Source organism: Lepus europaeus, chromosome 11, assembly GCF_033115175.1.
Source record: "Lepus europaeus isolate LE1 chromosome 11, mLepTim1.pri, whole genome shotgun sequence".
Lineage (NCBI taxonomy): Eukaryota > Metazoa > Chordata > Mammalia > Lagomorpha > Leporidae > Lepus > Lepus europaeus.
Window position 1 is genome coordinate 69,915,740 of NC_084837.1, and position 13,779 is coordinate 69,929,518.

A 13,779-nucleotide genomic window follows, 5' to 3' on the forward strand; every position below is an offset into this window, starting at 1 on the left:
ATGAAATAATTCTGAATACCACACCCCAGGCTTTGTTTTGCAGTGCTTAATTTGCATCACTACCCCATTACTTGACATTATCACTGATGCTTCCTTATAGAAACTCTAGCCTTCTTTGTCTCAGGTGAACTTCCTATTACAGATTTACTCATCTCATGATCTCCCAGTACAATATCCCATTTTCTCTTTGAAGAAGAGGCATCCTTTGAGGCTCATGGCCAGTTTATTCCATCTTCATTCCTTCTGGTAGCATGACGTAAAACCTTGATGGAATTAAAACAAAATTTCCCTGAGCCAATCTAAAGCAAGTCTATCTCTTTTCCTGTAAGACAATACTTCAAATATTGAACGTATGTATTGTCTTTGATTTTCCCTTTCCTAGGCAATAATCCAAACTCATTCCTTAAGTTTAAATCTGCAAATACTTCTATGCACTTAATTTTCTCTACCCTGGATAAATTTTCTGCAAATACTTTTTTTTTACAATAACACCCTTAAAATGTTCTTCTCACTAGGAATTTTTTGTTGGACAAATGATCTGGATGAACTTATTTAAAAATATTTATTGAGTGTCTATATGTGTAGGAAAGAACAGAACAAATTCACTAATTCCAAAAATAAATTCTTCATTTACTTCCTAAGCCTGTCCTTAGCTTTTTATTTTCTTTGTTTTGGTTAATAAAAACACTATATACTTACCTAGGCTTGCTACAGTGGAGTTACCTTTGCTGCCTCTCTCTCCATGCTCCTCATTCTCTCTTTTGCCAAATCCATCCCTTTTCTCTTTATACACACACACACACACACACATATATATATAGCTGTAAAACCCATCTCCTCTTCCAGACCCTTGTTTTTTCTCAGCTGAACATTTCTCTCCCATATTGTGCTCTCCCTCAAATTTATGTCTACTCTAGTCTTAACCTGAAGAAACTCAGCTTTTAGGCCAATAGATTCAAAATCACCCTGAGAGTCAAAATATTTCACACTTTGGCTCCAACCTACCTTTCCAATGTTTTATTTCCCATACTGTGTTTTGCTAGGACTAGATTGTTCACTATCTTTTGAAAAACTCCAGCACTTTTCTGTCTTCATGTTTATTATCATGTTCTTTCCTTCCCCAACAATCTGAATTCTTCAGTCTTTCAAGATTCAGTTCACCAGAAAAACCTGTGATTCTCAGATGGGCGAAATCTATTCTCTCTGAATTTATATATCCTCTTTGAATCTCTCTGTGTTTTCATCAAGATACTGAAGGTAGGGGCCAGCATTGTGGTATGAAATGCGGGCATCCCGTATGGAGGCTAGTTTAAGTCCCAGCTGCTTCACTTCCGATCCAGCTCCCTGGTGATTCTCTGCTAATGCTCCTGGGACAGAGGCAGATGGCCCAAGTTCTTGGGCTCCTGTACCCACATGGGAGACCTAGAGGAAGCTTTGGCTCTTGACTTTGGCCTGACCCATGCCTGGCCACTGAGGTCATTTGGGGAGTGACTCAGCAGATTGAAGACCTCTCTCTCTCAGGCTAAAGTCAAATGATTTCTCCCTAGGGAAACCTTTGCTAACCTCTTTAACTAAAGGAGTGCCTCTCATCCATCTTCTTCATTCTTGTTCATCCTACATTACTTTGCTTTCTTTTGTATAATTTATGACTGTGACTACCTGGAACAATATATAGATATAGATCTATAGAGTTAGATATTTTCAAATAAATGTGTCTATCTCCTCCACTGGGACATAACTTTCAGTTGTCTATTTCACGACTATCTAGCATTAAAAACAGCACTGACACATAACAAATACCCAATATATATTTCTTAAACAAATGGAAATACTATTATACATTACCTTATACCCATTCAGCTCTTTAGACTTCCTGATGGCATTCTCAAAGTTTGTGGTGACTTAGCATTTGCCCTAGTTACACTGCATTTCTTATGTCTTTGGATGAATAATAGACAAAGAAAGTATATTTAAAGCAATGTAAGAGCCATATTTGTATATACATATGTATATATATTCCTCCAAGAAAGTATAACAATAGTGACTTTGCATTTACTAACAGTAACTCTGTGTACCCATTCATTATTTAGACCCCTCCACTTGATTCCAAATACCTTTGAGATATCTTACAATAATCATCCTAGCTATTATAATAGCCAAGTAATGTAGAATGGGGCAAATTAGGGGCAATTATACCAGAAATCTTGAGCTAACCAAAGTCACTGCAATTAAATAGAAAATTCAAATCCACCAGGTACAGCACGGTGTCCACTCAATAAACCAGATTTCTTGCCTCTCTTACCCACATATCTCCTGAATTACTCAAATGTTGTAGCCTATAAAGATTGTGCTCTCATGGAAAACTAATCCAGATCATTTACTTAGCTAAATAAGTCAGTTATATGATAAATGCTTGGTCCAGCATCTCCAAGGGGAAGTATCTTGCTTTTCAATTTCTCTATTTACTAAACACATAAACCAGAGGGTAAATGGATTTCAAAATATGATCATTAATTAACAAAAGTAAAAGCAAGAGAATTAGAGATTTAGTCAGAAAAAAAAAATCTAGTTAAGTCTTTATTTATTTATTTTTTTGACAGGCAGAGTTAGACAGTGAGAGAGACAGAGAGAAAGGTCTTCATTTCGTTGGTTCACCCCCCAAAATGGCCACTAGGGCTGGCGCGCTGCACCGATCCGAAGCCAGGAGCCAGGTGCTTCTTCCTTGTCTCCCATGTGGGTGCAGGGCCCAAGCACTTGGGCCATCCTCCACTGCCTTCCCGGGCCACAGCAGAGAGCTGGGCTGGAAGAGGAGCAACCGGGACAGAATCCAGCGCCCCAACCAGGACTAGAACCCGGTGTGCCAGTGCCGCAGGCAGAGGATTAGCCTAGTGAGCCGGGGTGCCAGCCATAGTTAAGTCTTAAGATCATTAGATATTCACCACAGTCTCCTGTGCTCTTTACAGGAAAAATAATACAAATTCAGTCTCCATAGTGATCACTCTGAGCCATATAAGTGACCATAAATAAAAGAAAAAGTAGAGTTCACTATACTGTATGTATTAGTGTAGAAAAAAATTTCATGGAAAGAACTTCAGTAGAAGAGCTTGAAGCAGTATTTCTTTTATTAAACACAGTCAAACCACTGGCATGCCCCAAAATGTATTGAATATTTCTGCCACTTAAGAATTGAAGATAGAGCTCTTTCATAATCCAAACCATTACAAAATAATATATTGATTGGCATTAATGTTAATCAGTTGTATTATTTGTTGAATAATTTTTAAAACTAAAAGATTTGTTCTTATTAATTATTATCCATCACTTTGTCTCAGTTTGTTTCTGAACATTGAGTCCCAAAAAATTCAGTAATTTAAATAGAGATAAATCCTAAAAATTATCATATGAAACCAGAACAAAAAGGAAAACACCAAGTCTATCATGCTCAGTTATTGAATGACAAGCTATTTGGTGACAATCTTTTCAAGGCTAGCTGCATATCAACAATCACTTGATCTAATCAACCAAATGCTTCCAAGTGATTTATTTAATTATCTTAAGACATAAAATTGAAAAATATTTTGTTTCAATTCACTGTGCATTTCTGAGCAGATTTAGAATCTCAATATAATAAGTTCATAAATGTGGAAATCTGGTTGAGAGGAAGACTAAGGAGCTTGTCTTGAAGCTGAATTTGTGGAGAAAACATGCTGTTTAACTTGGATTTTATGTTTCTTTAGGGTATTCTGAAAGCTAATGAAGTTGGTGGGGAGGTAATTAATGGTCCACAGCAACTGCAACCTGTCACTTGCAAGATGTGATGTGGGGCATTGCTTATGTTAATAAAATCTTAAAAACATAATACTTTCTAAGAAATTGATACTTAATGTATGGGTGTTAGTGGAGAAGCAAATGCAGTATATAAATTTTAAAAGCTAAGGAGAAGGCCGGCGCCATGGCTCAACAGGCTAATCCTCCGCCTTGCGGCGCCGGCACACCGGGTTCTAGTCCTGGTTGGGGCACCGGATTCTGTCCCGGTTGCCCCTCTTCCAGGCCAGCTCTCTGCTGTGGCCAGGGAGTGCAGTGGAGGATGGCCCAAGTGCTTGGACCCTGCACCCCATGGGAGACCAGGATAAGCAACTGGCTCCTGCCTTCGTAACAGCGCGTTGCGCCGGCTGCAGCGCGCCAGCTGTGGCAGCTGTTGGAGGGTAAACCAACAGCAAAAGGAAGACCTTTCTCTCTGTCTCTCTCTCACTGTCCACTCTGCCTGTCAAAAAAAGTAAAAAAAAAAAATTAAAAAAAAATTAAAAGCTAAGGAGATGAAAGATATTACATCCATTTAAACCCTCAGAACCTGGATCAGACAAAAGGGAACTGGAGATAGACTTTGAAGTAGGCATTTTGTATATTTCAGATAGTTTATGCTCTGAAATTGCTTATGGAAAAGAATGAGGTGAAAATTAGATGACAATTCAGATTTAAAAAGCAATGAATCAACCATCTACTAATGAATCAAAAGCTCTTAGGTTTAAGTATTTGAATATTCATCTTCATACTTGATTTTATATCTAAAGCTTATAGCAACAGTTTTATGGGCCCACAAAGGTATTCTGTAATTATTGTGATAGGAGTAGCAGCTCCAATGCTAACTTGATTCTAGTCCATATCTGAAGACACTATCAAATATCTTTTATGAGTTGTGTCAAGAAGGTTTGAAAAATGCTAGATTTTATAAAATAATTTCAAGTCTGATACCATATAAGGATAAAACTAAACTGAGTCTAATTTTGTACCTAGGCCAAGAGTTGATTCCAGCAGGAATTTTGAAGAGCCACAATGATGCGCCAGTGAATAATGAGTAGTACCTACTGTGGCAACTCTTCAGCTAAGATGAGTGTCAACGAAGTATCAGCTTTCTCATTGACGCTGGAGCAAAAAACTGGCTTTGCTTTCGTTGGAATTTTGTGTATCTTCTTGGGACTTCTTATTATCAGATGCTTCAAAATTCTGTTAGACCCATACAGTAGCATGCCTTCCTCCACATGGGAAGATGAAGTTGAAGAGTTTGATAAAGGAACTTTTGAATATGCACTTGCATGAGAGTTCCAGCTTTATGATTATGCCATTGGGACCCATGGTGGATACGTTTGTAATTATGCTGAGTGTACTGGGAAGGGGCTCATTTCATTCACTAAATTCAATAAACATCTGTGATTGATTTATCTACCACACCGTGTACTTGATAAACCGTCTTTGGATTTCCTCAATTTATTCTCTCTGGATTGATGCCAGCCACACATAGAAGCCATTTTTAATTTATCTCACACATCTACCTATGTTTCCTTTCTTTTTTCAATTTTTTATTTATTCATTTGAGAGTCAGAGAAACAGACATTCAAACATACACACACACACAAACCCACACACAAACATACATACATACACACAGAAAAAGAGACTTTCTATCCTCTGATTTTCTTCCAAAATGCCCCTGATGACTGGAAGGGGCTCAGCCAAGCCCAAAGTCCAGAGTTGAGAACTCAACCCAGGTCTTTGACACTGGTGGCAGGGACAGAATTGCTTGAACTATCACCACCGCCTACTGATGTCTGTGTTAGCAGGAAGCTGGAATCAGGAGCCAGAGCTGGTTATCAAACATGGCTACTCTGACATGGTACAATGCATCTTAACCACTAAGTCTGGGCCGGCACTGTGGCCTAGTAGGTAAGCTCTGCCTGCGATACCAGCATCCCACATGGCGCAGGTTTGTGTCCTGATGGCTCCTTTTCTGATCCAGCTCTTTGCTACTGTTTGGGAAAGCAGTGGAGGATGGCCCAAGTCCTTGGGCTCTCTGCACCCATGTAGGAAATCTGGGAGAAGCTCCTGGCTTTTGGCTTTGGATCAGCCCAGCTCCAGCCGTTGCAGCCATTTGGGGAGTGAAACAGCAAATGGAAGACCTTTCTCTCTGTCTGTAACTCTACTTCTCAAATAAATAAGTAAAATCTAAACAAAAATCCTACTAAGCCAAATGCCACCACTTTGATTCCTTTCTTGTGCTAATAAATTACATTAAATGGTTCCAGTTTACCTTATGCGAAGCCCAGGCACCTTTTCCACATTTCAGACGCAGGCTCTTCTAGCTTTAATAAATCATGCCTTAAATATGAGAGACTTTCAATTCTTCAGTCCAAGGATAAGCAGAATATGACTTTCTGAATAATAACTATAGGTCAAAGAAATTGGCAGGTGAAATAAACTCAAAAACTAACACCCAAACCCTAAAAGCAGCCACATGCCCTAAAAGTTCCCAAATCTCACAGAGCCCTAACTAACCCTTCTGTCTCCTGTTGAATCTCTTGCAATAAAACCCTTTGAGATCCAAAATAGATCATTTCATATTAACACTCTCTCTTTTATCCCTTTTATTAAATGCATTTAAGTGGGAATTTCCAGCATGACCCTGTGGAAGCACTCACCAGACATGCGAAGTCCAGTCTCAGTTCTGCCACTATTAGGGCTACATAACTTTGGACAAATTATCTAGTTTCTTTGGTCTTCAGTGAGGGAACTAACCAGAGGGCTAGTATTGTGCTTTTCAATTCTAGTGACCTATGAATAATAAATGTACCTGGAAACCCAGAGATCTGAGATGAATGAGGATTTAAGAGATAATGAAAAGTTTTCAGATTAGGAGCCTAAATTCAGAAATTTGATTCTCATGTTGGCCCACCCAACAACCAGCTTTATGAGCTATATAGTTACCTAAGTGCAACCTATTTTCTATATGTAGAATCAGGGATACAGAAACTCATCCTGCACAGCTTACAGGAATGTTGGGAGGATCAATGACATAAATAAAAATGAAAGCACCTTGAAAATATAAAACACTGTTTAAAAGGGCCTTGTTTTTATTATTTCTAATCTTCATTAGGGTAGTAATAGAGATTCTCAAACTTTAAGAAGAAATGGTTAAGTTATTTAGTCTTTCAAATCTTCAGCTTCCTCATTTCAAAATGAGAATACAAAACCAAGTAATTTTAAAAGCCTTCCCAACTAAAAAGTTCTGACTCTATGATCATTGAATAGAGGAATATAACAGGAGATAAATCAGTACAAAAATGTTTGTGTCAATTGAGCCCACAGAACTGTCAAATATATTAAGCAGAATGAACTAATATTTATTAAAAGCACTAAATTACATGTTTTACATGTTTTTCATTTATTTGATACTTTTTATCAATCCTTTAAGTTTGGGATTACTATTTCCATTTTATTTATTCATTATTTACTATTTGTTTGTATTTGTTTGAAAGGCATAGAAACAGAAAGAGATCTTCCATATGCTCATTTACTTTCCAAATATCCCAAAGAGCCAGAGATGGGACAGACCAAAGCCAGGAGCTAGAAACACAATTCAGGTCTCCTGGGAAGGTGGAAGAGACCCAAGTATTTGATACAATACTTGCTGTCTCTCAGAGTGTACACTCCAGAGCTAGCCATTTCAGTGAGATTCCCAGATATTTTCCATCTCCTAGGAGGGGGCTTCAGAATGTTCAAGAAAAAAATGAATTGAAAAACAATGCACATTTTCCATGAACATTTAAAACCATCCTCGTAGCAGATTATGAACACATTTTAGTTGACTATGGATATTCTGGACCAAAACCTCACCTCCAGGAAGATCTTTGTACCTCAGTTGGTAAAAAAAGTGTAGGGCTGGCACACTTTGTAGTCAGTTCATAGTTTGGCCCAAGATATCTCACTGCCCAGCTCAGCTAAATTTGCTGAGAATTGTATATGCCCAGACAGCAGGCATCTCCTTTGTGAACCAGACTTCAGAAGGGCTCCAAAGATAGACACACAAATACGAAGTGTTCCATTTGTCTGCTAGGGAAAGCATTTAGATCTTCAATTTTGGTGACTAGAATATAATAAGGCCAGATCTTCATTTCAAAAAGAATAAAGGGTCTCAAAAAACAGAAAGCAAGCACACAAAAATTTATGAATTGTGAGTGTTGTTTCTGAAAGTTCATCTCCAACAAGTTTTTCAGACACCAACTAAATTAAAATATTATTTCTAATGTTGCTAAAGAGAAATTCTATTAAACAGAAGTGTCTTTATTTATTTATTTATTTATTTATTTATTTTGACAGGCAGAGTGGACAGTGAGAGAGAGACAGAGAGGAAGGTCTTCCTTTGCTGTTGGTTCACCCTCCAATGGCCACCGTGGCCGGTGCGCTGCGACTGGCACACCGTGCTGATCCAATGGCAGGAGCCAGGTGCTTCTCTTGGTCTCCCATGGGGTGCAGGGCCCAAGCACTTGGGCCATCCTCCACTGCACTCCCTGGTCACAGCAGAGAGCTGGCCTGGAAGAGGGGCAACCGGGACAGAATCCGGCGCCCCAACCGGGACTAGAACCCGGTGTGCCGGCACCGCAAGGCGGAGGATTCGCCTATTGAGCTGCGGCGCTGGCCCAGAAGTGTCTTCATGCATGCCTTTCACTCATGAATTGTGTGCCTTAGACCTTTGAGTGGAAAGAGGCGTTACCATCTGTATTTTCAGAGCTAAAAACAATATAAAACTATAAAAGGCTAGTTATAGTATGCATACAACACAGAAATTTCATGAAATGCTAATCCTTCTAGGACTAGATATCAGGTGTTGTAGCTTGATCATCCCCTAACTTCCCTCTCCCAAGAGCTTCATCAGGGAGAACAGAAGGAAAGGTAGAGGTGCATGTCTCCAAACGGCTTGCTCCTGTTACTTTACCCACCTGTTTAAAAGGACTAAATCAGGTTCACCTTTCAAGGTTGGCTTTATGGATGGTGTAATTTCATCCATATCCCCCAAAACCATCTCCCATCTGCTCCAGAAAGTCTGAATCCCCTTAATAGAAAACAAAGACTTTCATTTCACAGTTAGAGATAAAAGCTATAGAATGAAAATGTCTGGTTGATGTAAGACCAAGACTAAAACTAATTCGCACTACACTGTAGCCAGACGGGAAGTCAGCAAGAAAAAGGAAATTGACTGGTATCAGAGACACTCACAGTCTTTGATAGAGGAGAAAGGTTACAGAATAAATAGGAGACTCTTGAAAGAGGGTGGGGGATGGCAAATCACAGTTCACAACTCCTGTCTTGGTTCTGATGAACTAACTTGTTTTGGGTCCCAGCCCTATCCTAGCTGTCCCCAGTAATGCTCTAAACAAACAGCCTCATCTTGCTAAATCTAAAAGGTGACTAATTCCTATGCCCAGAATCCTTATATGGGAAGTCAGAACCCTTTGTTGAACAGAGAAAAATGCCTTGAACTGACGGCCTTCAAAAGCAGATTGAGTAATAGGTACATACTTGTAATTCTGTCCCTATTTCTGATATAGCTTCATGACATTTACCTGACCGTCAGGCATGATATTTCCCTAAGAGCTTCTAAAAGGGTTTACTTAGGTATCTCCAGACTGTTTTCTATAACATACATTTGCTCAGCAAAACATTCCCCCAATTTTAATAAGCATAGTAGCTCTCTCAGTCTCTGAAGACTGACCTCAAAATCCTCGATGTGACTTAGTAAAAGTCACCAGCCAATTGCAAACATTGCTACAATGGGAAAAGCTAGCACTGTGTACAAACCAGTGCTGTTCTAAACTCAACACAAATTAATTCATTTAACTTTCAGAAGAACTCTACAAGATAGGTACCCTCATCCACACCTACATTTGCCAGTGAGAAAATAACTTGCCCAAGTTCACATAGCTAGGAAGTAGCCAGGCAGGATATTAATTTAGCATTTTGACTCCAGAGTATTACTCTTAACCGCTATATTACACCACAACTGAGCCACTACAGCCACTGGAAATCACTTGGATAATTTCTCATAAGTCGTAAGAAGCACTCATTCAATCATCCTGATGGAAAACCAATGGTAGAACCTGCAGGGAGGAATTGTTTGTGCTGTCTTAATAATCGCCAATTCCCACAATCCAGCAAAACCTGTTCCTCAACAAAACTCAAAAAAATCTGGTTTGATAAAAGTACTTTTCCGGGTAGGACACAGGTCATTTAGTAGTACAACTAGGAAACTTACCCACAATTTGATTCCTGCTTGAAATCATTTTCCACTTGAAACCATTTGTTAGATCATTGATTCTACTCTCAATCTTCTCACTTCCAATGCAAACAAAAATCAAGGTGATATTGTATAAACAACATGAAACCATTTCGGACACCATTTTATACTTACAAAGTACAGATATTATCTCTGGAGGACTATACGTTGGTATACATGCTGAAGTCCTAGAATACTAGGACTCATCCTGCAACTGTGGGACCCAATTTAGCCTTCCAAGATGGAAGCAATGTGCACATTTTTGGAAGGATTGCTATTGAGCAATCCAATTCGCCTTTTAAATTAAAGAAATGTTATTTTACTTCCTACCTAAAAGGATTAATGGTTCACTAGTAGTTACTCCTTGATGTGGTACTTAACATTCCCTGGGGGCTGATGACTGGGTGGGGCTTATAATACTATTCCAGGCCAATCATTGCAAAGCCATCTCCTTCAAGGGAGGTGCTAACCAATGAGAAGAAACCTAATGTTCCAAGCTGAAAGCCAAATGCTCCATATATGCCTGCATGATGCTGAAGCAGGTGCTTCTTCAACAGAAGGCTCCTAGGTGGTAAGTTAAACATTTCCAGGCAGAATGAAAATCTCACTTCATATAATATCCTAATGTAGGTTCTGAGGAAAGGGGTAAAGGTGAGGATGTCAAGGATTATGAAGAGAGTGAGATGCTTTGCGAAAACGAAAAAGCTACGTTTCACTTATAATTTCCACAGGAAAGGTTGAGTTGAAATTGAGTTTGTTATTCAAAGAAGTAGCTTAAATAACTGCAAGAGAAAGGCAAGTTTTATTCGTATTCATTTCATCTTTCCAGAATTTTCTTCAAAAAGGCAAATTTTATTTTATCAACAAAGAAATATTATTCTACAAAAAGTGTTTTAAAGAGAGCTTATAGCATGCAAGTATAAAAATTGTTATGTACTCTATTGATCTTACAGTCAAAAATAAACTGAATTATTGAGAGTATTTCATTAAAGGGAGTCAGAAGAATATGATTAGTTTACCTAAATATATTAATATGGCATTATTAACAGCAATAATATATTTTCTGACCCCAAATACTCATATTTTTTAAATGCTCCAAAATAACATTTGCAAAACAAATATATAAGCAAATGAAACATTTTGAATGCTAGTAAATCTCCAAGAATTTACATAGACAACATCTTACAAGACGCATTGTTAATTCACATCCTAAAAGGTACTTCATATTTCGGGTAGATAACAAAATATTTCTGAAATAAAGTTATTATGAGAGTATGTACAGATTTTTGTAAACTAGCAAGAATGTAATTTTTTGAAGTTTTCCATTTTTATTATTTTTATAATATGTGTATTTCTATCAGTCATTAAAAAAACTTTGCAGTTTCAGCATTTACTACTGTCAATAAATGATGTTTCAAGGTTAGAATATTCTCATCAATTCTTAATCAGTAGAATTGTATCTTCTGAAAATCATATTGAATCCAATTGTACAGATTCCAAGTGAATAATACAAAACAGAGGTAATATTTCAATGACTCTATCAGAAATTCTGTTTGCTTAAATAGTCCCCAGATTATTATAAGATTTAATTACTCAGTTGACAAAGGTTCTTGAACAGGTAATTTTTAGTGAAATTAGTTTAAAAGTATATATCTTGTAAAAAAAACCCTATGCTTTCCATACCTCACCCCCACTTAAATATATATGTATTACTTGAAACAAGCTTAATGTTTTTTTCAGTGACAGCTTTGAAGAACATTCTGAAGATTGTACAGAAGACAATATATCAAGAGTCTATTTATTGAATTTGTCTAGAACAAAAGCCAAGAGCTCTCTAATGTAACCACGTTAGTGCTTATTTTGAGGAGGAATATATAGATTTTTTTTTTAAACAACTATAAAGCAAATAGCTTACTAACAAAAAATCCATTTTGGAAGATGTCACTAAATAACTCTTCCAATGTATTTCTGGATTCAGTGCCCACTAATACAAATCGCTTTCAAGTTAATGTCATAAATGAGAACCACGAGAGCTGTGCAGCTGGCATTGACAATACTGATCCACCACATTATGAAGAAACCTCCTTTGGGGATGAACAAAATAGACTCAGAGTCAGCTTTAGGCCTGGGAATCAGGAGTGCTATGATAATTTTCTCCAAACTGGAGAAACTACCAAATCAGATGCCAGTTTTCACACTTACGATTCTCACACTAACACATACTACCTACAAACCTTTGGCCACAACACCATGGATGCTGTTCCCAAGATTGAATACTATCGCAACACGGGCAGTGTCAGTGGGCCCAAGATCAACAGGCCCAGTTTGCTTGAGATTCACGAGCAACTGGCAAAGGTAAGCTTGAAGAATGCAGGTGAGTATCTTGCTTTATTTATTCCTTCAAGTCATTTCTTCCTCTTTCATAATACTATGAATGTAAAACAGTCAAATGAAGAGGTTTGTTCCAAACCACCCATCCTACTGACACAACTGTCCCTAATTCCCAATAAACAGAAAAGGCACAGCAAATGCCTCACAAATATTTACTGACTCAGGATAGAGAGCTAAAGAATTAATTCTGATGTTAGGCAATATGTTACCTCTGGTTCACAATTACAGGCTTCTCAATTCACACTTGGTTAAACATGTTAAACTGACTTGCACGCTGGTTCTACCTTAGTTTAATGTGTCCATACCAAGTATAAAACAAATAAACAAAATAACTACTTGTGCTTCTGTGGGTGCTGTGGGTGCCAGACTTTAGTGTGAGTGATTATTTTTTATATTCTTTAAAGAGAGAGCAGAGAGGTATAAGATTCAGCATTTTATCTCTTCCTCTTTGCCTGAAGCTCCTGAATGCATCTAAGCATATAGAAAATAAAGAAATTATTACAGAAGCAGCAGAAATGGCTAAACTTTTCATTATTTAAGGAACATAGATAGGATTCCCAAATCTGTTAGCAGTATGAGGCAGCACTTTTTCTAATCGTGTAGCACATCATTTGGAAACTTAGTAGATTGTCTCTTCTATAACTTGCTCTAAAATATGTTGATGGACTTTATCTTCTGCTTTTCTGGAACACAATTGAATAAGATTATTCTTTAGGAAATATAATTACTTACTAAGAAGAATTAACTAGATGTCACATATTCAAATATAATTTACCCTTGTCCAAGTTTTGTTGAGAGGTAAAAAACATGATCAGCACAGGCCCTTTCCTATTCAAGCAATAATTTTTTTATTAAATGATTACCCACTCCAGAGATGCTAGGGATACTGCTTTCGTGCTCTGCCACACTACTTGTGATAATTTTAAAAACTGACCCTTTGCTAAAATTGGTATCAAAATTTAAAATATTCCCATTCATCTCTTTCCCCAATTTACAACAAAAGGAAATTTTAACTCCATTAGAAAGGAAATAAAATAAACTCATGTTGTTCCCAGGACCAAAATTTAGATAGAAAAGCAACTTATTTCTAGTTTTGAAAGCTGTGACCTATGAATCTTGAAATAAAGTAAAAGGAAAAAAACTCTGAAGGCCATCTGAATGACCATGCAGTAGGAATGTTATAGCTGCATTTGAAAATTTTATAGCTGCTTGGAATATTGCATCATTTTTGAGTACTTAATTTTTTTGAGTCAGTGCATGTTTTCTCAGACACAAAGGAATGG

The 13,779-nt window shown here is 37.6% G+C and overlaps 2 protein-coding genes and 1 long non-coding RNA gene across 5 annotated transcripts in view; 2 read left to right on the top strand and 1 right to left on the bottom strand.

Moving 5' to 3' along the window:
• The first annotated feature begins 4,851 nt into the window (after positions 1-4,851).
• Positions 4,852-5,097, top strand: CTXN2 (cortexin 2). Its single transcript, XM_062204765.1, has one exon. The coding sequence runs from the start codon at positions 4,852-4,854 to the stop codon at positions 5,095-5,097; it is 246 nt and encodes an 81-aa protein (XP_062060749.1).
• Positions 5,098-10,084: 4,987 nt separating this feature from the next.
• LOC133770147 (uncharacterized) overlaps positions 10,085-13,779 on the bottom strand; it is a 122,845-nt gene continuing 119,150 nt past the window's right edge. Inside the window, exon 6 of the long non-coding RNA XR_009867314.1 lies at positions 10,085-10,164. This is a non-coding gene — a long non-coding RNA (uncharacterized LOC133770147). The remainder of the gene's footprint in view (positions 10,165-13,779) is intronic.
• The window catches only part of SLC12A1 (solute carrier family 12 member 1), a 96,270-nt gene continuing 94,534 nt past the window's right edge, over positions 12,044-13,779 (top strand). For all 3 annotated transcript variants that reach the window (XM_062205856.1, XM_062205854.1, XM_062205855.1), the window contains exon 1: positions 12,044-12,460. In XM_062205856.1, coding sequence (XP_062061840.1) covers positions 12,044-12,460 — 417 coding nt within the window. The remainder of the gene's footprint in view (positions 12,461-13,779) is intronic.

What these genes read in the sequence shown, in the direction of transcription:
- CTXN2 (XM_062204765.1), top strand. Translation starts at nt 4,852, where the DNA reads ATGAGTAGTACCTACTGTGGCAACTCTTCAGCTAAGATGAGTGTCAAC.